This window comes from Tripterygium wilfordii, chromosome 21 (genome assembly GCF_013401445.1).
Source record: "Tripterygium wilfordii isolate XIE 37 chromosome 21, ASM1340144v1, whole genome shotgun sequence".
In the NCBI taxonomy this organism is placed as follows: Eukaryota; Viridiplantae; Streptophyta; class Magnoliopsida; order Celastrales; family Celastraceae; genus Tripterygium; species Tripterygium wilfordii.
In genome coordinates this window covers 6,300,247-6,321,437 of record NC_052252.1, presented here as the reverse complement: position 1 = coordinate 6,321,437, position 21,191 = coordinate 6,300,247, and the positions used below count along the sequence as shown (strand labels likewise).

At 36.7% G+C, this 21,191-nt stretch overlaps 3 protein-coding genes across 3 annotated transcripts; all 3 read right to left on the bottom strand.

Moving 5' to 3' along the window:
- Window positions 1-5,549: 5,549 nt before the first annotated feature.
- Window positions 5,550-8,818, bottom strand: LOC119987801 (cysteine-rich receptor-like protein kinase 10; the record flags this gene model as incomplete). The annotated part of the gene is made up of 8 exons (XM_038832713.1): window positions 5,550-6,013; window positions 6,108-6,258; window positions 6,441-6,678; window positions 6,813-7,023; window positions 7,118-7,311; window positions 7,404-7,523; window positions 7,630-7,822; window positions 8,792-8,818. Coding segments are annotated over 8 exons (1,422 nt in total), but the record flags the coding sequence as incomplete, so codon positions are not given.
- Window positions 8,819-9,998: 1,180 nt separating this feature from the next.
- LOC119988149 (protein NDR1-like) lies at window positions 9,999-10,803 on the bottom strand. The gene has a single exon (XM_038833089.1). It carries the CDS (start codon window positions 10,801-10,803, stop codon window positions 10,231-10,233), a length of 573 nt encoding a protein of 190 aa, XP_038689017.1. The 3' UTR covers window positions 9,999-10,230.
- A 2,638-nt stretch (window positions 10,804-13,441) lies between these two features.
- Window positions 13,442-14,819, bottom strand: LOC119987630 (peroxidase 27-like). Its single transcript, XM_038832541.1, has 4 exons — window positions 14,595-14,819; window positions 14,307-14,492; window positions 14,058-14,223; window positions 13,442-13,845 (listed from the first exon to the last, which is right to left on the bottom strand). Exons 1-4 carry the CDS (start codon window positions 14,817-14,819, stop codon window positions 13,442-13,444), a joined length of 981 nt encoding a protein of 326 aa, XP_038688469.1.
- Window positions 14,820-21,191: the final 6,372 nt, after the last annotated feature.

Genomic DNA, 21,191 nt, shown 5'->3' with positions numbered 1-21,191 from the left:
TTGTAAATGAAAAGCTTACAGTAAATGAAGATGATGAAAGGGTTGATGTTTATACTTATAAAAGCTTGATTGGTAGCTTTCTTTACTTGACAGCTACTAGGCCAGATTTGATGTTTTCTACTAGTCTGTTGTCAAGGTTTATGAGCTCACCGAGTCAAGTGCACTACAGAGCAGCCAAAAGGGTATTGAGGTACCTTAGAGGCACTGTTGATTTGGGAATTTGGTTTTGGAAAGATAAAGGTGGTGATCTTGTGGGCTATGTGGACAGTGATTGGGCTGGTAGTACTACAGATTTCAAAAGTACTACTGGTTTCGTGTTTTCTCTTGGTTCAGGGGCTATGTCTTGGAGTTTAAAAAAACAGGAAGTTGTAGCCCAATCAACAGCAGAAGTTGAATATATAGTTGTTGCTGCTGCATCTAATCATGCTTTGTGGCTGAGGAAGTTGCTTACAGACTTGGGGTATGTGCAGGATGAAGCTACTGTGTTAAGGTGTGATAGTAAATCTGCTATTGCCATTGCTGAGAATCCAGTTCAGCATGGCAAGACTAAACACATTAATGTGAAATTTCACTCTGTGAGAGAATCACAAAAGGATGGTTTGATCAAATTGGTGTACTACAAGTGTGAAGAGCAACTTGCTGACTTATTTACAAAGGCTCTACCTAAGGGCAAATTTGAATATCTTCGTGAGTTGATTGGTATGTCTAAGCTTAGTCTCAAGGAGGAGATTGTTAGGGCTGAGACATAAGCCTAGTCATAAGTTGTGTTAATAGTTTAAGTTGGTCATGTTGACCATGTGTTGGTTTGATAGTTCTTTAATATGTGTTTATAGTGTTGCCAGATAAGCAATCTAGAAGAAATATCTAGGTTTCTTATTCTGGAATGTTGTATTTTGTATGTAAGAGACGGTGTACTCTTTTGAATGAATATATATGTGTGTGTGCTCTTGTGAGATACTGTGGTGATTTCTTGATTCTCGTTCTTACTCGTCTTAATCTGTGAGTGTGTAGCTGTATTTCTGCTGGCTTAGTCACTGCTAGTTAGCTTGGAGGTGGTCTGTGTTTGCAATCAGTTATCAAGATTGAAGACTGAAGCCGTGTTGATGCCACCTGAGCGGGCACAACCAGTCCAATCATGCGTTTGGGCTTGGGTCATAATGGGTTTCTCATGGTTGTCATGCCCTTAAAACATAGATCCCCACTTCCGTGAGGTCATGGTTTCTAGGGCAGGAACATTTCCTAAAATATATGCAGGATACCTTAACGTAGGAGCGGTACATTCGGTCGACTGTCGGGTGGCCTACACACAGGCGGACGGTATCTCGTCCCAACACTCTTCAAACAGAGAAGATAGGTGTGTTAGGATCCAGAATCCAAGAAACCAAGCTAGGTAGCTGCAATTTAACCTTGACAGAACAGCAAAACACACACTTCTCTTTTCTGCAATAGTAGAGAAGAAGACACTTGAAAAACACTTTTTTCTTGTATGCTTTTTACATCACCGAGCTAATCTCTTACAAAAGAGAAGCTCTAGCTTTTTACATAACAAAAATACATCCAGCCATACAAGTGGCAAGATCACAACCATCCAACACAGAAATATAAAAATAACATTACATTAGTCAACAAGTCTAAGACAAAACAACTTAAACACTTAGTCTCTAAACCAAACACAGTTCCTAACACTCCTCCTTGAGTTGCAGTTTAGAGACACCAACCATTGCTCTGAAAATTTCAAATTTCCCTCTTGGTAAAGCCTTTGTAAAGATATCTGCCAAATTCCCTTCAGACCTGTAAAATTCAAGTTGAACTTCACCATTCTTTTGAGCTTCACGTACTGCATGGAACTTCACATTCATGTGCTTTGTCTTGTCATGCTGGACAGGGTTATCTGCAATGGCTATAGCAGATTTGTTGTCACACTTGATTACAGTGGCTTCATCTTGAGTAAACCCCAAGTCAGCAAGAAGTTTTCTTAGCCATAGTACCTCCATTGCATATTCTGGAGCCATATATCTGTTTTGAAGTATAAGCATCATCATATCAGACAAAGCTAAGGTAAAAGATTTAACGTCCAAATCTAGAAACAATTAATGTATGAGACTAATGGGACTCACCATGTACCGATGATTCTTCTGGTATTAGCTGTGTTTTGATTTTGAGCAAAAATCCTTGCCATGCCAAAACACATTGCTGGGTTTGTGATACCTGTGTATGATTTTAAGCCGGGAGTCCTCATGAAGGTATAGAAATAGAAGTTATCTGGCAATCCGACAAAAATTGCTGTATAACGTCTTCCAATCGAGTTGTGGGCGTTCGCCTCTTTCATCGTCTGCATTAGAGTACTAATAGATTATGCAGATAAAGCGAAAAAAAGAAAGAATAAATATGGCTTCAAGACCAAAAATAAAGATAACCAGGCTTCTGTTGGGCATGAATTCATATATAAGCAGTTTCTCATCTCCTTATACGCCATATCCGAAAGGCTCACAAGGTTTTTGTGCTGAAGCTTAGCTTTTAATTTGACTTCATTCTTAGAACTCCTCTAAGCCTTGCCATGAATTTGAAAGCCTTTTAGCTGCTACTTCCTTCCCATCTGATAACACACCCTGAAAAAGTTTTCCTGGCAGGCATTGCATTTAGACCTCTAATCGTAGCTTTAGTTAGCGAAAAATGAAACCAAAAGAAGAGGACATTACCTTGTAAACAGCACCAAACCCACCTTGCCCAAGTTTATTTTGTATCAGAAAATTTTTCGGTTGCAGCTATTATGCTAATTAGATCAAAGAAAGGACGTTCCTCAGTATTTGTTAAATCACTTTTTTGTGTTACTGCAACATGAGTGGAGCTTGACAAATCATTTAGTAATGCCTATGCGCCTTTTTCTTTACCTACACATAGATTATTGTCTTAATCATCATTTATAATTTTAACATACAGTTCAGCCAATTAATCTTTAATAACATTGAAGATGAATTCACCTTTATCACTCCTCCTCCTATTCCAGATGCAGGCAGCAGAAGACACAACTAGAACAGCAAGTGTTAATGTCGATAACCATGCAATAGCCAAAATAATCCAACTCTTTCAATTATCCCCTGCTCATCAATTCAGAGAGCTTCTTAAAAATAAGTTTGAGAACTCTTTTTTTTCCCCCGTCTTTTGCTAATTTTGATCATCCTGAGATAGACGGGTCAGTCTAGTCTGAATATAAATGTCATAAGACTGTCAGGACAAGCTTCAGGGTACCTTGGGAAGCTGGGTATGTTACCAGAAAACATGAGGAATTATGAAAGTGGTTGAGCTGAAACCTCGAATTACAGTTCCTACCAAGGACAATTCCACCTTCTTTTGAATAGCAGCACGCGTTGTCAACAAATGCATTCTTCAAACAAACAGAACAATCACTTAGTGAGATGTCCCTAGTACACCGTACAAGACGATATATCGTTTGAGTCCCCGAAAACATAATTTATCCAGTTGCAAACATATTCTTCTTAGGAACATTTGCAGCCTCGGAGGAAAGTTCACCAGAAACTCTGTCAGGGCTATTTCCAATGAAGGTGTTATTGAAACCTGTTAGTGAAGTGTTAGATATCAATGACTCAAGTACATGCTTGAAATTCTTCTCAAAAGTGCTGTTGAATCCACAGTTACTAGTACTGCTCGAACAAAATATAAAGAGAGGATCCACACTAATTACAGTGTTGGAAAGCAAGAAGAATGGTGGTGATAAAAGAAAACAAAGCCAAAGAATGTAGCTTTCCCATCATCTTCATACTGTATCAAAAATCAACCCCTTTAGACAGAAAAGCAGATTATGAAGAAACATTGCTTTTTTTTTTGCAATACATTGCTGTGCTGACCACAAGGAATAGACCATCCGGTTAAACAATTGATCATTCACAGAAACTTCCATATCTAACAATGAAAAACTGGGGGAAAGAGCTGGGAGGTTACAGTGATAGTGATTGGTATTTGAATTTGTACTGTTGACCAAAAACATTGTTTTTTTTTTTTTAAACTGGGGATGGAGATTCGAACCCTGGTCAACAGGGTGATACACACCATCCTTATCACTTCAACTAGTGACACGGGTGTGGCCAAAAACATTGCTTGATCACAGGCTTACTAAGTGTTTTATACCGAATTAAATATTCTAGTCATAGTTCTTGACATCTTATTCAAATTAATAAGCTTACTAATGCAATGCTTTAGGCATACACCAGAGAAATAACTCAACAAATCAATGTTGACAACTGAATTCTTTGTTCTTAGATTAATGAAACATTTAAAGGTCAAATGTGTTTTTCCAAGTGACCTAGTTTTCTATTAGAGCTACAAAAGTTTACTGGTAGGTACTGGAAAAAAACAAATAATACAAAATTGATATACTTGACTACTAAATTCATAGATTTTGACATCAGAAGAGTCAAATAATATTAATTGACCAGAACATTTCGTGCTTGTTTAACCAAATTTTCCAAGGCTGGAGCAGTGCTCATAAGCTTGAATCGATCAATATTAGCCCAGAAAATACCCAAACCAAAAACCAGCCACTTTTGACTTTAGTACATGGCTAGGACTATAGTTCAGCCGATGCATGTGTCTCTTGTCAACTATGTCATCACATTATTGAGACCACAACCCTACAAAATTATCAATGACAACAGCATAACTTGGATGGCTCAAAACATCTTTTTCTTAAAAAAAAGATACAAGAATGTTTAATATTAATAGATAATTGACATTCATAATCACTCTTTGATATTATTTAACCTGCATCTACAAATACTAATTTGTTGCTTTCACTTTACATGAGTCCGTCCGAACACTAGAAGATTCACTTCCCTTGCACAAAATCTAGTTTTGAAGGATAAAACCTACGCTGGTTTACTGTCCCTTGGGGGTTTGGAAAAGAATAATATTATTTCCATACATCTTGTTTTGTTTTCAGAACAAAGTATTTACTTTATGCAAAAAAAATTAACATTTTTAGTTTTGGTTCTATTGATATCTTATACCCTTATGTTAGAATATGTATAAATGATGTGAAATACTCCAACCCAACAAGTTAACTTATTGGCTTCAATGACAGATTAACTAATCTTAACATGGTTTTAGAGGGAGGTCTTGGGTTCAAAACTTAGCTTCTAACAATTTAAACTCTAATTTGTTGTTGCCCCAAAACATTGTGTTATAGTAGCCCTAGTGTTGAGTCTATTTGTTGTGTACGTGTAAGGCCATCGGATTGTCCAGCCGACACGTGAGTGGAGTGTTAGAATATGTATAAATGATTTGAAATATCACAACCCAATAAGTTAACTTATTCGATTGAATGACAAATTAACTAATCTTTAACACTTACCAATGCCCCCTTTAATCTGTCCCATTTTAATGTGCTTTCAAATGTTAAGGTTAGCCTTCCAATTGATGCTTTCAGTTACCTATGTCCCTCTTCAATATTTTTTGGTTAAGTCTACTTACATTTTTCAAAAGTTTTCCTAGACAAAAAGTTTATAGTTGAAATTACCACAAAAAAGTGGAAATTTTTGATAGAACTCAGATAACTTGCTTTGAGATCCAAGATTTACAACAGAATTGAACGCAGTATTGTCACAATTCTACATTATTTCTCACACACCACAAACACATGCTTCATGTAAATAAAAGTTCTAGCTTTCGTAAGGGCAAAATGATTCATTATTGGAGTTTTGAATCTGCGTCACCTTGGGAAAGCATCTGAAGTCGTTACACCATTAACAGAACAACTGTTATCATCTGCACCAAACCTGCCAACGGAGAAGGGAGGTCGTTGAGGTTGACTAAGAGTTGATGTTTCACTTCTCAGCATTACTGCTACAGAGGACATGGTAGGCCTGTCATTTGCATCTTGTTGAACACACAACAAGCCAATATGAATATACAGTGAAAACTCATCCGGACGACAAGAATCAGTCAGCGTTGGATCTATCAACTCCGCTACATTTCCTTCATTCCATAATTGCCAAGCCTATACAATCATCCAGTGGAATAAGCAATTCAACAAGAAAAGGCATTATTACCTCCGATAAATTATTGCATAATTTCAGCCATAAAGTACTTACATATGCTAGAAGGCTAGGAGCACGTTTAGATCTATGGAAGCCAGCATTCCTTCTGCCAGTCATGATCTCAAGCAATAGAACCCCAAAGCTAAAAACATCTGACTTAGTGGAATACAATCCCTCCATAGCATACTCTGGTGCCATGCATCCACTGAAATTATGATGATAAAACAATCTTGTCAGTGCCAAGCACCATGATGCAGTAATATAGATGGAAACATAAAAATCAAGCGCGCCCCAGTCAACCTATAATCCTTTTTAATGAGGGCTAATCAATTAACATAAGGAAAGCAATATAACTTGCAACACAGGATAATGAAGCAGTGCACTTACTATGTCCCAACTATTCTAGCGGTGTTGGCTTCTCCTTCAAGTCCTGCAAAGATCCTTGCCATTCCAAAGTCGGAGATCTTGGGGTTCATATCATAGTCCAGCAACACATTGCTGGCTTTCAGATCTCTATGAATGATCCTAAGTCGAGAATCTTCATGAAGATAAAGCATTCCCTTTGCAATTCCATTTATAATATTGATTCGTTTGCCCCAACTGAGTTGAGCACGTTTCCTTGGATCTGATAATCAAATGTAGAAATTAAGTCAGAGAGGTTAAGCCAAGAAATATGGTCTATTTAAATAAATCTAACCTAATGGGGGTGAAGAAAATTGAAGAGAAGAATTAGACTTGACATTGACAAAGAGAACAAACCAAAAAGAAAAACGTCAAGGCTGCTGTTGGGCATAAATTCATAGACAAGCAGCTTTTCCTCCCCATCAATGCAAAATCCCAAAAGCCTGACAAGATTTTTGTGCTGAAGCTTGATTATTAGTAGAACTTCATTTGTGAATTCCTCTATTCCCTGCTCAGAACAGCTTGAAAGCCTCTTGATTGCTATTTCCTTCCCAGTCCATAGTACTCCCTTTCAAAAAAAGAGGAGAAACATCGTTGTTTCAACTAAAATACGAAAATATTTTGAATTCATAAACTTTTTCTTGAAGCAAAAGTGCTGTTACCTTGTAAACAGGCCCAAAACCACCTTGTCCAAGAAAATTTGAACTGGAAAAATTATTAGTAGCGGCACATAAAGTTGAAAAATCAATGAATGCGGATTCACGAATAGTTAGGTCACTATTTTGTGGCAAATATTTGTTGATTGGGTCAGCAGTACCGTGCAGTTCGATTCCTTGATTCATAGCATCCTTCTTCTCTGCATGAGAAGGAACTTCTATAAGTCAGATAGAAGAAAAGGCGGAAAGAGAAGGCAAATCTATAGAGAACAGGGACTATATGCATATTTACCTCTTTCATTTCTAACTTTCTTTGCAAAACAGCAGAGGCAAATACCCAAGCTGACAACCGCCAGAGATGCTGAGACAATTGAAAGGCTAACAGTTACCAAGATTTTCCTTTGGCTGCCTGCTGTTGAAGATCAAATAGAATTAGTTCACACTTAAAGTAATCAATACACAGTAGAATTTAAACAATATTTGCATTCATGAAAGTTTAACTGATTATGAATACTTACTCCTTTTCCCTTTATTCGGATCTGGTGCAGAATTTTCCGTCTGACCCTCATAAAAAGCATATAATTCATACCTTAAATAGCAACTGCGGCTAAGAACACGTGCCCCACGGGAAGCATAGCAGCAACTTGGAATATCTTTAATGGCAGCCTGAAGGCAGGCGCTGCAGTCATCCGCAGACAAGTCTCCAGTGCACTGCACTAAAGCATAAAGTGTGTCAGAATCCAAGAAGGTTACTTCTCCAGTAGCATACTTGTTAGCTGAAGGATCAAATGCAGCCTTCTTTGTAAGGTTACTCAGGGTGACATTCACAAGAGAATCAAACTGTTTTGGTTCCGAAATATTAATGATATTGTCTTTGCCAATATTCCCTGTGACATCCAAATGGCCAATGAAGTTTTGATTGGAGTAACGCAAATGGCAAACTTCCTCCCATACGACTGCTTCAGTATCATATGGACAAAGCTGCAAGATGTCTTGTGATGCCATGGTTATGCAGTTAAGGCAGTTTTCATTAGTGATATAGCCAAGACACATGAAGAGGCCATAAACTGTGTCTGTGTCATTTACGGATGAGTCATTGTAGAACTTGGAGACAGAAGCATTTGAGATTAAATTACTCAAAACGTGGTTGAGATTGTATTGGAATAGACTATCAGCTGTATAATTGGTAGTGTTTGAACAAATATTGTATGGAGGATCTGCAAAAGTAAGATTGAAAAGGCCAAAAAGGGAAAAGAAAAGCAGAACCACTTGAATTGTTCTTGAAAGACTTTGTAACTGAATCATTCCTCTTCTTCTTGAGTGTTTGGACAGCAAGTATCAAAAATTGGCACCCCTCTTGTTCTCTTTGAACTCAATTTCTATTTAATAATCAAGGAAGAAGCAAAGTCTGCAGATGTATTCTTACTTGGTAGTTTCTTGAGAGAAGCAGGGAATATGACAGCAAAACAATTGAAAAATCTCAAACTCCATATTGACCAACGACTATAAACCAATGGGGCTAATTCTAAAACACTGAGCAGTTTATAGGGTTATTGAGGGGAGGTTTGGTCAAACCCAAGAAGTACGTCGTGGTTTTCTAGTTTTCTAGCTAGGTTTCATACATTTCTTGGAAGGAATCAACCACTTAGAAGTTAAATCTAAATAGTTCATTGAACTTACCAGGTAGCTGTTGCTGGTTGAAGTATTTTAGCAACCCCTGCAAGTCCTTAACTCGACATAATTGGTGACGAGAGACTGATAATCAGTCAATATCAACAAGGGAAGGAGGAAATGTCGAATGAGAATGCGTATACTGCTACAGTGAGCTACTGAGCTTTGTTTACGAATTCGTGATGGGCCCCCAGGTCCCAGTCCAAATGACCTTTGGGCCCTTTTATTGGTCATCGGAACTTCGTAGTTCAAATCTTTCTGTGGCCCTAACTGCTAAAAGTTCAGAGCTTCTCGATTTATATGGCAGCTTGTGCTCGAAGATTGGCCCTTTTTCCCCCGCTAAACCCATCTCCTATGTCTTCTCGAGTAAGGTATTTATTGAACAGTTTCATGCTTTATCGCCGTCGCGCAGTTCTTCATGCCACCATTTCTCGGCCTGCTCCTCCAACGAAATTGTTATTTCCATATTCCTTGGCCCTTGAATTACTTGTCTATTCTAATGCTGGGAACCTAGTACTCGTTGCGGTGAAGTTTTGAATGGGAAGAAAGGTTAAAAGTTTGATTCTTTTCGGTTTAAGGATGGAAAAGAAAAGAATAAACATAGGACGTGTAAATGTGAGCAAAATCTCCATAAAAGAAGAGTATATGCTTTCCTCTGTAGCTAATTTATCTTTTAGGCCTTTTGGTGATGCTTACTGGCTTATCGGTCTTGTGCATATCAGCACATGAAACAACGTACTAGCAGACTAGCAGTGATACTGCTTCTATCTTAGGATGATGATGCAATAGCTAGAACCCATGACATGAAAGCCCAAGAAACAAACGATGGCTCAAGGTGTTAGTTTTTGGATGATTTGAAGAAATTAGGTTTAGCAAGAATTAGTCTTTGTTTTTTTCTTGTTGGCTTTGAATGAGTGGATTTCTGTGGAACCTTTGAACTGATTGTTGCTTGTTGGGTTTACAACCATTGTTCACTGAAGTTTTGTAGCTCTGGAGGTTAATTTGGATTGTATTCGTGCCTTTATTTTTTACTTTGCATGTGAAGCATACCAAGTACGATAAAAGGCCTCCCCCAGTTTGCATCATAGGGGACCATAAATTATAATTACAGGAGAGGAAAGAAAATTAGAAATACAACATGTCAAATTCAACCTTGCCAAATAAGGTTTTCCATTTCTACGTAGACGACGTACATATCATTTATGAAACTTGAACAACATAGAGGGGATTTGATAGGAGAGAGTACAAGGCAAAGATGTAAACCTAAGGAAGACATTGTTTGAAGTAGTGTGAAATAATATCGATTCAGTAAGTATTTATCAAAGTATAATCCCAGATAGAAATGAACGGCGAAATGAATACACTTGGGTGGGTTCTTGTTGACACATACTCATGTAGCAAAGTCCAAATTTTTGGGATAAAAACTTGGAGTAGTATGATTTTTACTGCTATACTCTTGGATGCATCTTTACATTCTCCTTTCCTAACATTCTTCCGTCGTATCCGATGGGAATATATGCTTCAAAGTCCATCAAGTGATGCCTTGTTTTGTATCTGAATATCTTATATTGTACCGCAGTTTCCAAACGAACTGTCAAATTCATATGCTTCACTTTAACTCCTCTCCAGGTCTTCTGGTCTGCATCTACCAACACTTTGGCTGCCGTAGAATTTCTATAGCCTTGAAAGAAACCCGGCAGGGTCTTGGTGCCGATTACAGACTTACCGGAACACAGAGTTACGTTGATTTCATTGTAGTAGACGCCAATTCGCTTATTGGGGTTTGAGATTTCAAGTTGAAGGCTAATAGAGTTGTTTTTGGAAACTCGGTTGAGATGAAATGTTGAATTCCATCTATCTAAAGCTGGAGCATAAGCATTAGTGACCTTGTAAACGGGGATCTTCGGCCTCAAACTTAGCCATATTACAACAGAGCTCATGCATAACACTATTACAACTTGCAAGACAAAGCAACAGAGAGAAACTAGTGATTTGGAATTGGAGGTCCTGAGAAGAGCCATTTTCGAGGACATGATGCTAGTGAAGAAATGCTTGAACATAGTAGGAGGATTCAATATGGAATCCTTTTATGCTGAGTTTAAAGAAAAATTCATTCTTAATAGACATCCATTTATCTTACAGATTAGTGTTATGCCTATCTCACTACTGTTCCTTTCAACGCGTTTATTGAGATAACTCTACTTTAAAAAGCATGATGGCTAAAGTGTTCGAAAAGCAAGAATAATGACATCCTTTATAGAAGATTAGAGTTAAAACTAGAACATTAATGAACAAAAAGATTAGCCCTTTCATATTAGCTGCCTAATAACACTATAACAGTACTTATGGTCAATCTAGAGGAAGAATCAACTTAATTTTGTATGGCCAAACCCAAAACCTGTGTTAGTCCCGATATTCAATTAGCGGGTTCAGCATTCATGACAAGCCATAGGGCCACGGGCTATAATAGCTATAAAGCCCAGCAGTACCACGAACTGGGCAAACTTGATATTGATAAGCCCATTGGCAATGACTACATTGTCCAACTCAGAAACCAAACAACCAAAACAGTCGTAATTTGAGCTTCAAAGAAGACATGGTGTGTACTCGGTAGAGCTATTGACAGACGGTATCGCCATCAAAAATGGGGTGTTTGGTGAGGCGGTCCCGCTATACAGATCGCCTCACCAAATGGACAAGGTTTTTAAAACCGGACCGGTCATCAAACCGAAAAAGTCTTCGGTTCATGGTTCAAAGGTTCAATCGGGGTTTAAACCGGGTTCGAACCGGTTTTAATGTAATGAATTATTTATATATATATATTTATATTATATGGATATAATATGTAAGAAAACTTCATAAAAATATAATATATTCAAATAAAGTATCATTTTAAACAAAGAAAATCTCATAGCCTAGTGGTTAAAGCCTTTTTTAATGAATAAAAGGTCATAAGTTCAAACCCTACAAATAACAAAATTTCAAAAATATTTTATTAACTTTAATAAAAGATCGAATCGGTCAAAACCGACCCGGTTATGATCGGTTCAACCGAAGAACCGACCGGTTCAACCAGAAATATCCCGGTTCATCAATTACCGGGTATGACATCTCAACCGGACCGGACAAGTGGCCGGTTTGACCCGGTTATGATCGGTTCAACCGAAGAACCGGCCGGTTCAACCAGAAATATCCCGGTTCATCAATTACCGGGTATGACATCTCAACCGGACCGGACAAGTGGCCGGTCACCGGTTGGACCGGTCGTACCGGCCGGTCCGGTCCGGTTTTCAAAACCTTGCAAATGGAGCCATGATTCTGTTTCTACTTAATGCAGAGGTCAAGGTGAAGTGAAATAGACCGGGCATCTCGTCTTTCGAAGTTGGCAAGATATTGCCATCCGGGCCCACTACAAGATCATACTTGGCATGCATCCGATGGTGCTTATTGTGCCACGTGTACGTCTCGAATCGAATGGTCGACATGAAAGATGATACTAGGAACCATTTCAATTCATCTCCAAATTCGCGAACCAAACAATCACCAATGTTATTTCGACATCCTCGAACCCAATCGATTGACCCAGAATCGAAAATTCATCAATGTGGACACATGCAGACTAAGCCATAAAATAAAGGAAAATGTTATCCAATATCCTAGGGGGCATTTGACAAATGACATAAATGTATTTTGGAGTCTGAAAAAGCTCAATTGGAATTTGCATTTTAAGTTCAAAAAATTATGTGTAAGTGTTCATCATACATGACATGATATGTTGTGGTGAATCTGTAACCATCGTTGTTAGGGAACTCGTTAACAAAAACCTAAAATAAATGTAACTCTGCCAAAAATCAAAACCAAAGACAAGAAAATGGCACATAAGATCTTGGATACCCGGGTTGAGAGACTTTCACGGGACACGGTGACATCTCGTCACATGATCATATCTTTTTGTGGTGACATCATTTGCAAGCCCATTTGCCTCCTTAATTTGATACTCCAACCGATTTCAATAAACTATTCCTACATGCAGCTGTATATGGCCACCTAATCCTTATTCTAGTACACACCCATGGACTTAATTATGCTTAATTAATCTCGATGTTCCGTAATCCATGCTGCGTTCTCCGATTACTTAGTGTTAGTTTCTGATTACTCAATCACTTAAGCATCTTCTGATTTATTATTGTCTTTTAACAGCTGCATGCCTCTGATTCTCTTATTAGCTGTAGTTTCAGTACAGCCTCAAATATAATTTTAAAAAACTTTCCAAAAATTGTATTTGTATTTTGATCCTTTTACGAATGCTTTTGGATATAAACTAAAAAACGTTCCGACTTTTTTCACAATGAATTGTTTTTTATTTCGAACAATAATACGTCTCTGGATTTGTTAGCTAGACGGAATACTATGCACTTATGATTTTAACAACAAAAAAAAAAAAAAAAATAGACGCAAAGATGAGCTAGAGCGGGGGTTGTTGTAGTTTCCGGGGCGCCCATGTTTTAACTAATCAAACAATTTTATTATTTGAGAAGAAGTAAATAATACATGACATAGCAATACACATCTAACAAGATGAACTCAAACAATATTAAAAAAAAATGATAGTGTATCATAGACAAAAGTGGAGGTCATGCATAAATCAGTAATCATTACTTAATTAACCTTGGAGCACACACGCCTGATTTCACCGGCAGAACCAGTAAGAACACCAATCCTGCCCATTCTCACCATGGACACACCAAAGTCCTTGAAGAAAGTGGATTTATGGGTAGTTGCCTGAATCACATAAGCTCTGGTCTCAGGATTATCAAGAAGAGCAGCATCAGAGTGGAGTAGACCTCTTCTTTTAGCCACTAGTGTATAGTAGTTTGTATCAAATGTTTTGAAGCTTCCTGGGTCTAGCGCTACAAGTGTGGTTACATCTGTTGCATTGCATTTCTTCTTCATATATGGTATGTACTTGCGATCCATTGAAGGATCAGTGTCTCCTTTTCCGGTGAAGTTGTACATCCGAGATCCGAAGGAGAAGCAGTGTGAAGTCCCCACAGTGTGTCCACCTAGTTAAACAGAATTTCAATCTCTCATTCAGTCATATCAGAAACCGCAGCCCACTCAAATCAACAAATAATGTCCATTTTGGTGTTCCTTGAGCTTTTCTTATAAACCACATAGCTTGATGTTTCCCAAACAAGCGATGTGAGATTATATATAAGTCTAACAAGTCATGTACAAAGAGTAACAAAAATTATTAGATTGTGTTGAATATTACCTGATAGAACTACTAGGTCCTTCACACTTAGACCCTTCTTTTGAAATCCTGATATTAGCTGAGTTATGTTTAAAAAGGGTGACAGAACCTCATTTGAAGCCTGTGTTATATTTGAAACCCTTCCATCTCTTCTTCCAGTCTCAACTTCCCAGCGTTCTGCTCCTAGCTGAAAACACAGATAGATAATCCTTTAGTTTGCTTTGTAGAATTTAAATCCAAAAATGGAGAGAGTGGAGGAGATTTCTTTGCCTTAACCGTGACGTCCCGAGCAACAATGGCTACGGTATCAGCACAAGAAACAACTCCAGGACAGGCCTTTTCGAGTTCAACCTTGGCGTTGTCAATAACCTGGAAACCTCTAAGGCTTTGGTTTGGAATAGCATCCTTTTCAGCTTGGTTTGTAGGAGAGCTCAACAGTATTGAACCTTCACAACCCTGTAAAAAAAACAACATTAGTACCAAAAATTATTACTTTTTGTGCATAAATTAGTTATAAAATATTTGTGGTAACTTGTCAAACAAGGCAGAATCACATACCCTAACAAAGCAATCATGAAAGTGCATTCTCATCAAAGGAGCACCAAGAGTGGGTGCAACCTTCATGACATAATCTGTAACATTCTTAATAATAGCTTCTGCTTGTGGGCATGTCTTCTTGTAGAACCCAACTTCCAGCTGTCCCTGCCCATCTGTGGGATTAAAGGCAAATAGCAGAAATACTGATAGGACAAAGAACCCAGAAAAGGGTTTGAATGCTGCCATGGAAATCAAACTAAAGAGAAAATGTTGTAGAAATCTTGATTTGATTCCCTCTGGCTCCAAGATGAGCATGTATATATGTAAAATTTTCATTGCATCACATGGGATGTGTAATTTAATATTGCTCGCTAGGGTATGAATAGTTTTCTCAATTAGATCCAAATGGGTCGGCTTCTTGGTCTATTTTATGAAATATTTGAGTTAATTGGAATTGTATAATCACCATCAAGCTCCATGATTGCTCTGCACCACCGGCAGATCGAGAAGGTTCATAGATATACAAAACAACTCTTTTGTGCAATAAAATTGAGTTCCTACGATCCCAGAAGCAAGAGTTGACCAAGCTTGTCAGTAAGGTATTCACAGCATGTGTTAGTTCAAAAAAAGATTTTTTAATTAGACTCATTAAGCTTAATTTAAGTCACATAGCCCAAATCATTACTCAAGGGACAAGGCTAGGGAAATTTCATGTGTTAGTTCAAAAAAGATTTTTTTAATTAGACTTCATTAAGCTTAATTTAAGTCACATAGCCCAAATCATTACTTATTTACAGTCTGTGTACACTCTCTGACAAAAATCGTGACAGACATTGAGTTAATGAACTTTGGAAAATAATAATTTACAACAGCGTGAGTTTTTTGGAGCTATATTATGAATATGTGATTGCCCGTATGGTTATTAACCTAAATTCAATTCCCACGTTCAATAAAGTTCTTTGGGGGCATCCCCATGGGCTGAAGGCTCTGTAATTGTCTGGTGCATGAGGACAAGGGGACTCACGTGTCCAAGGTTTAAAATGTAGAGCATGATCCAATTTGACCGTGCCTTAGGTGGGTTCCTCGTTAAGAAAAAAATGTTTGTTTTAAAAATAAAATCCTGTAAGAAGCTGTTCTGCCCTCACTAGCTAGCTAGTATAATCCTCAAAATTATGAAAAGAAGTTCACAATTTTGGCATGAACTTCAGGTAGAAAATTGCTGATATGATTGACAAAAAACCACTCCAGGACATGCCTTCTCTAATGCTGACTTGACTTCATCAATAGTGGCAAAACCTATAAATAATGCAACATTTTTCTAGTGATAGCAACCCATATATTCATGCGATATCTTATTTCAAACAGCCAATTTATTGGCATTTTTTGTTCTGATCAGAGAAACAGACGTGCCACCATATCAACCGCACAATTTCAAATGTAAAAATTGAAAACACTGGAAGGGTGATAGATACATATAAACCTTCCAATGCAGACACACCGATTGAAGACAAAACTAACAACCCGTGATCCGATCTCATTGATACCACAATAGGACCTCAAATTTGAATAGAAGAAATGCCCTGAAGCCCTGAATAGGAGCTTTCAAGGTCGGAAGGGAAACAGATTCCTGCGAATTTGTTGACTGAATCCAACTCAGATGAGACAAAACTAACACTGCTGGGCCTACTCCGAGTGCTGGCGCTCCAATGGGTACATTGGGGTTCTTAATCTTTCAAGTCCTTCCATACGAACAAAGGCCCAAAACTACCTTGTTGGCCCATATCTTGTGTTTTAACTGTTTATATTACTCATCAGCTTAGGGATGACCATGGGTCGGGTACCCTTCTAATTAGGGAATATTAAAACCGTTTTCATTTAATGTACTCTATACCAAAACCATTCCAACCGTTAAAAAACCATTTTAATTTTCAAAACCGGAACCGTTCCAAAATCATTTACCACCGGATAGCCGTTTATCATTTAACTTTTAAATTTTTCAAAAAAATTTCATTAATGGTCAGATAACCGTTTCTAAACCCACAAATTCAAACCCTAACACACCCCAAACTCAAACGCGAAATCCAAATAATCCACTAAAAATAGAATAAAATAACAAAACCAATAATTAGTTATGATTATGTTAATACTAAGAATGATTTATCTTGTAATGCTATATCATTTGGGCAATTCTAATTAGTGTATTTTATAGTTTTATTAGTATGATTCTATAAATATATATGCTTTATCATGTTATAATTTAGTATCCTAGTAATACATTTACATAGATGATATAATATTGTTACTATAATAGACTTATTTATTAAACGGTTCGGGTACCTTAAACTTGACATCAAAAACTAAACCCGACCCTAAATCTTGATGGGTTTGAAAATTAAAACCACTTCTAAACCCTATAGAATCAGTTTTCAGGTTTTAAATGGATCGGGTACCCTACGCATAGTGCTCGGATCGATTTTTTTTACCATCTCCACTTCAGCTCACACAATGCAGCATGGGCCTCTGGAGTTGATGTACGTGTGAAATCTGCATTGGGTAGAAATAATCAATAACCAGCTTAGAGAATAAATTTTAAGAAATGAAAGTTCCCTGACGTTTCCTTAGTAGTAAGTGTGGCTTTCTCTTCATCGGTCAAAACCTGTATGTGCTCGACATCACCCTGTAATTGTCATCCTCTGTTTCTTCTGTGGAAGTTCCTGCTTAATCTTTCTTGAACTTGTTCTTCGTCAATCTTGGTTTGTTGAACGTGTTCTTTGGTTTCTTTAACTATTTTCATAAATAATTAATACTCCTTACTCTCACCATATTAATTTCGTTACCAGCCATCCTCTTTTGTATTTTTATACAACATAATAATAATAATGTGGTGGTGGACAAGTTTCAAATTCGGCATGAAACAGAACCAACCCATGTACCATCCATCATACGTGGTAATTGTTATATAAAGATGGTAATGCATTGCATGGGTTGCCTCGCCCCCAAAAGCAGCACGTCCTCCTTAAATTTTGTTCTTTTTCTTTTCTTTTTTGCAACAGTTTCGTGCACGATTTGAAACTAGTCAACTGTCGATAATAACTGCTGCAATAAATCAATCATGCATGGGAACCGAAACATTAACGTGGAAGTAATAATACTACTTTTATTAAATCCACCATTTTTAACTACTCTCTTTTTGTGTTGCATTAAATTCGGGTCAGGCTAGAACTGGGATTATGAATGACACAGAATTTACACCTAGTGATTTTGTCCACTTTAAAAATTGCGTATTCATTACATATATATATATATATAAATCCTAACATTTTTTTTAAGAGCTAACATAAACAATACAAGTTTGCCCTTCGAACGACAGATATGAGCATAAACTCGGGCTGTCAAACTCATAACCACATAAGTTTATCACTTGACAATAGAATAAGTTGGGCAGAAGAAGTCCAATGTGTGGCCACAATAACATTTGCTTTTTTCTTGATAGGAATTAGGTTGATGACGTTTTGAGTCTATATGGTTTGGTGTTAAAGATTCATCACTAGGATATCACCAAGTAGTTATCAAATCCTAACATGTTATCTAGTTATCTTAATAAGTTTGATTAGGCATTATTTTAAGGGGTTTAAGATTTAAGGGTACGTAGTAGGTGTGTGGCTTTGCGATTTTTTAAAAATCTACAGATAGACGGTGATCTTTTAGTACTTATTAAACAACATGTACACATACGTGATTTGCTGTGTGAATTGGCGTTCAATCAAATCCAGAAGATCCTTGTCATGGGCCTGCTCTCTATTATGACGTCTCAAAGAGCATTTCAACTGAAAATAAAAACATTTCAATTTTAAAGTATAATAATCAATTCATAAATCCCAAATTTTGTTCTCATTATTATTTTACGGTGGTTTTTTTTTTGTGGGAAGGAAATAATGCCGAAATGTGGATGCGTCTTACTCTTTGCATTCACAAAGTATTGTCTCATGATTTTGTTTCAAGAAATTATCTCACATCCTCCATTTCAACTCATAATCTCTTAATTTGGGAGTATGTGACTTTTAGCACTCATACTCCCAAACTTAAGAGAACATGAAGTGACGTGATTAAAAGACATATGCACGTGTATAATTGAATTCATGGTCATTGTCATTTGTCACAATTATTAATATTGCTTTCTAATCACAGTACCAAGCTTGATGCAATGGAAACCCAGATGCCTCGTATCATGCGGACAGGAATTGGTGCAAACACTGGGCTTGAATCAATTAAGGGGAAATCATGATCAAATCCAGCATGATCCTATGATTATCAAAGGGATATTCACGGCACAAATCCATCAAGATTTGATGAAGACTAAAGAGGAAATAATGGAGGTCAAAGGAGCTGATCAAGAACCAACATCATGGAGGTCAAAGGAGATGATCAAGGAACTAAATTAGGCTATATTCCAGCATCCACATTAAAGGAAACGAAATTGTCTCCATTTACTTTAATGGTGGACACGTTTTGGGTTCCTATTTAAAATGCTTTGTTCATTTTCATTTGAATTATTATTATGTTTTGATATTTAGAAATTGTTTTGTATTCGAAGAGATTCCTAGGAGTGAGTCCTTGTTCTTGAGAGTGATTGTCATATTATTGTTCTTGTTTCTCAATTTTAATCTTAATGAATTAGTATTGTTGTGATTTCAAAACTAGTTTGCATCAACTTGGTATCAGAGGATCATGTTGGATTTGATCACAATTTCCCCTCGATTCAAGCCCAGTGTTTGCACCAATTCCTGCCCGCATGATACGAGGCATCTGGGTTTCTATTGTATCAAAGCTAGATATGCGTTATCCTATAAATTATTTTAGATTTAGCAGGTAACGTTTTTAACAATAGTAGTGCTGGTAGCTCATATAGTAATAATCCATGGGAGCCCGAGTCTCTTAAAAGAAATTTTAAAACATTTTAACTCTCAAAATACATGTTAGATTTTTTTTAAAAAAAATTACATATTCAGAATCAGTGCAGAAAACTCTTTCTAACAAAATCCATTGTTGATGAGTTTTATCGGGTAAATCTTAATTCCATTGTTTTTTTCAATGGAATTTCGTAATTTCATTATTTTTTTCAATGGAATTTAAAAACAAATGAATTTAGAATTAAAACAATGAATTCTAGATTATGCTTTAAAAAACAATAGAATCTATATTAAAACAATAAATTTTAGACAATGAATTCTGAGAAAAAAGAGTGATAATAGAACTATTTCATTTATTAAATCAATGAAATAAACTTGTTGAGCTTCCATGAGCTATCAAACTGATGGACTACATGTCATTTTCATTTTAACAACCATATATCAAATATCAACTACTGAACTAGGGGCCACTAAAACTGCTTTACATGAGAATTTTCAATTTTTGAAATACAGATGAATCTTCAAGGGGTCTATTTTGACATGGAAGGTTATTAAATACCAATCTCTTTATACATACTTTGCTTCTGCTTTTTTCAGTCGATTTTATGACAACAATTCTAAAGTCAAATCAAAATACACATGATCTTGTTGTTAAGATAAGATATTCATTGCTATCAAAAAAAAAAAAAAGAAATCAACACACAAAAGTACTTTAGTGTTTTACAATTGAAATCCCGAGCCACTAATTGAAATGATAAAAATGATATGTATCACTCTGATGATCAGGGTTTGAATGTCCTCTCTTCCATTTAAAAAAAAAATTAAAATCCCACTCCCTTTCGTAAACGAAATATAACCTAATTCCAAAAACACTTTCACCCAGGAAATAGTACTCGCAAGAAGTGAAGCCCCACTGACCTACATGTAGGTCAACCCATAACAGGGTTTGTAATTATAGCTATTAACTTTGGTAAAACCAACAAGATTCTAGACGAAAAACAACAAAAACCACCAAATTGAAGTTTGAGTAAAGCACCCATCGGTTGGCGAATCGAAAGCAATATAGAACCCACCTCCAATTTCAATCAAATATACATTTTGACCAAAAATTTCTGAACTTTCGAAGAAAAAAAAAATCGATAACCGAGAACGATACCTTATAAATTTAGTTTTTTGACAATCGATATGAACCTAAACTTAGATTGTTTGGCCTGTGTATATAAAAGTTTTCCACCAGACGATAGGGTAAGTTGGGTCAACATGTGGCCACAAGGGTATTACTTCTGGTGTGAATCAAACTCAAAACCTTCCTAATGTATACGGTTTGACTTAAGATAAATTCAACAACTAAGTTATCATCCAAGTGGTTAAGATAGATTAAACTCACTCAATTTTGAAGTATTTCAAACTACAATGCCTAGAAAATAGAGGATAACATTGAGCACACCGACTCTCTCCCACTACACATTTCAAACAATTATTTAGTAATTAAAGGATACAACTTTTCTGTATTACTACAACATTTTCTTAATATGGTGATTCGCTAACTCTCTATATTCATTTAATTGGTATGTCCAAATTAGAATTTTAAATTAATTTGTTTTAAGAAGGAAAGACATTAAACTATTAAAGCTTTATATGTGGGCCCTGACTGTAATCTCAACTTTTGTGTATTGTATTTTTATACGTGGACCGTATACATATACGC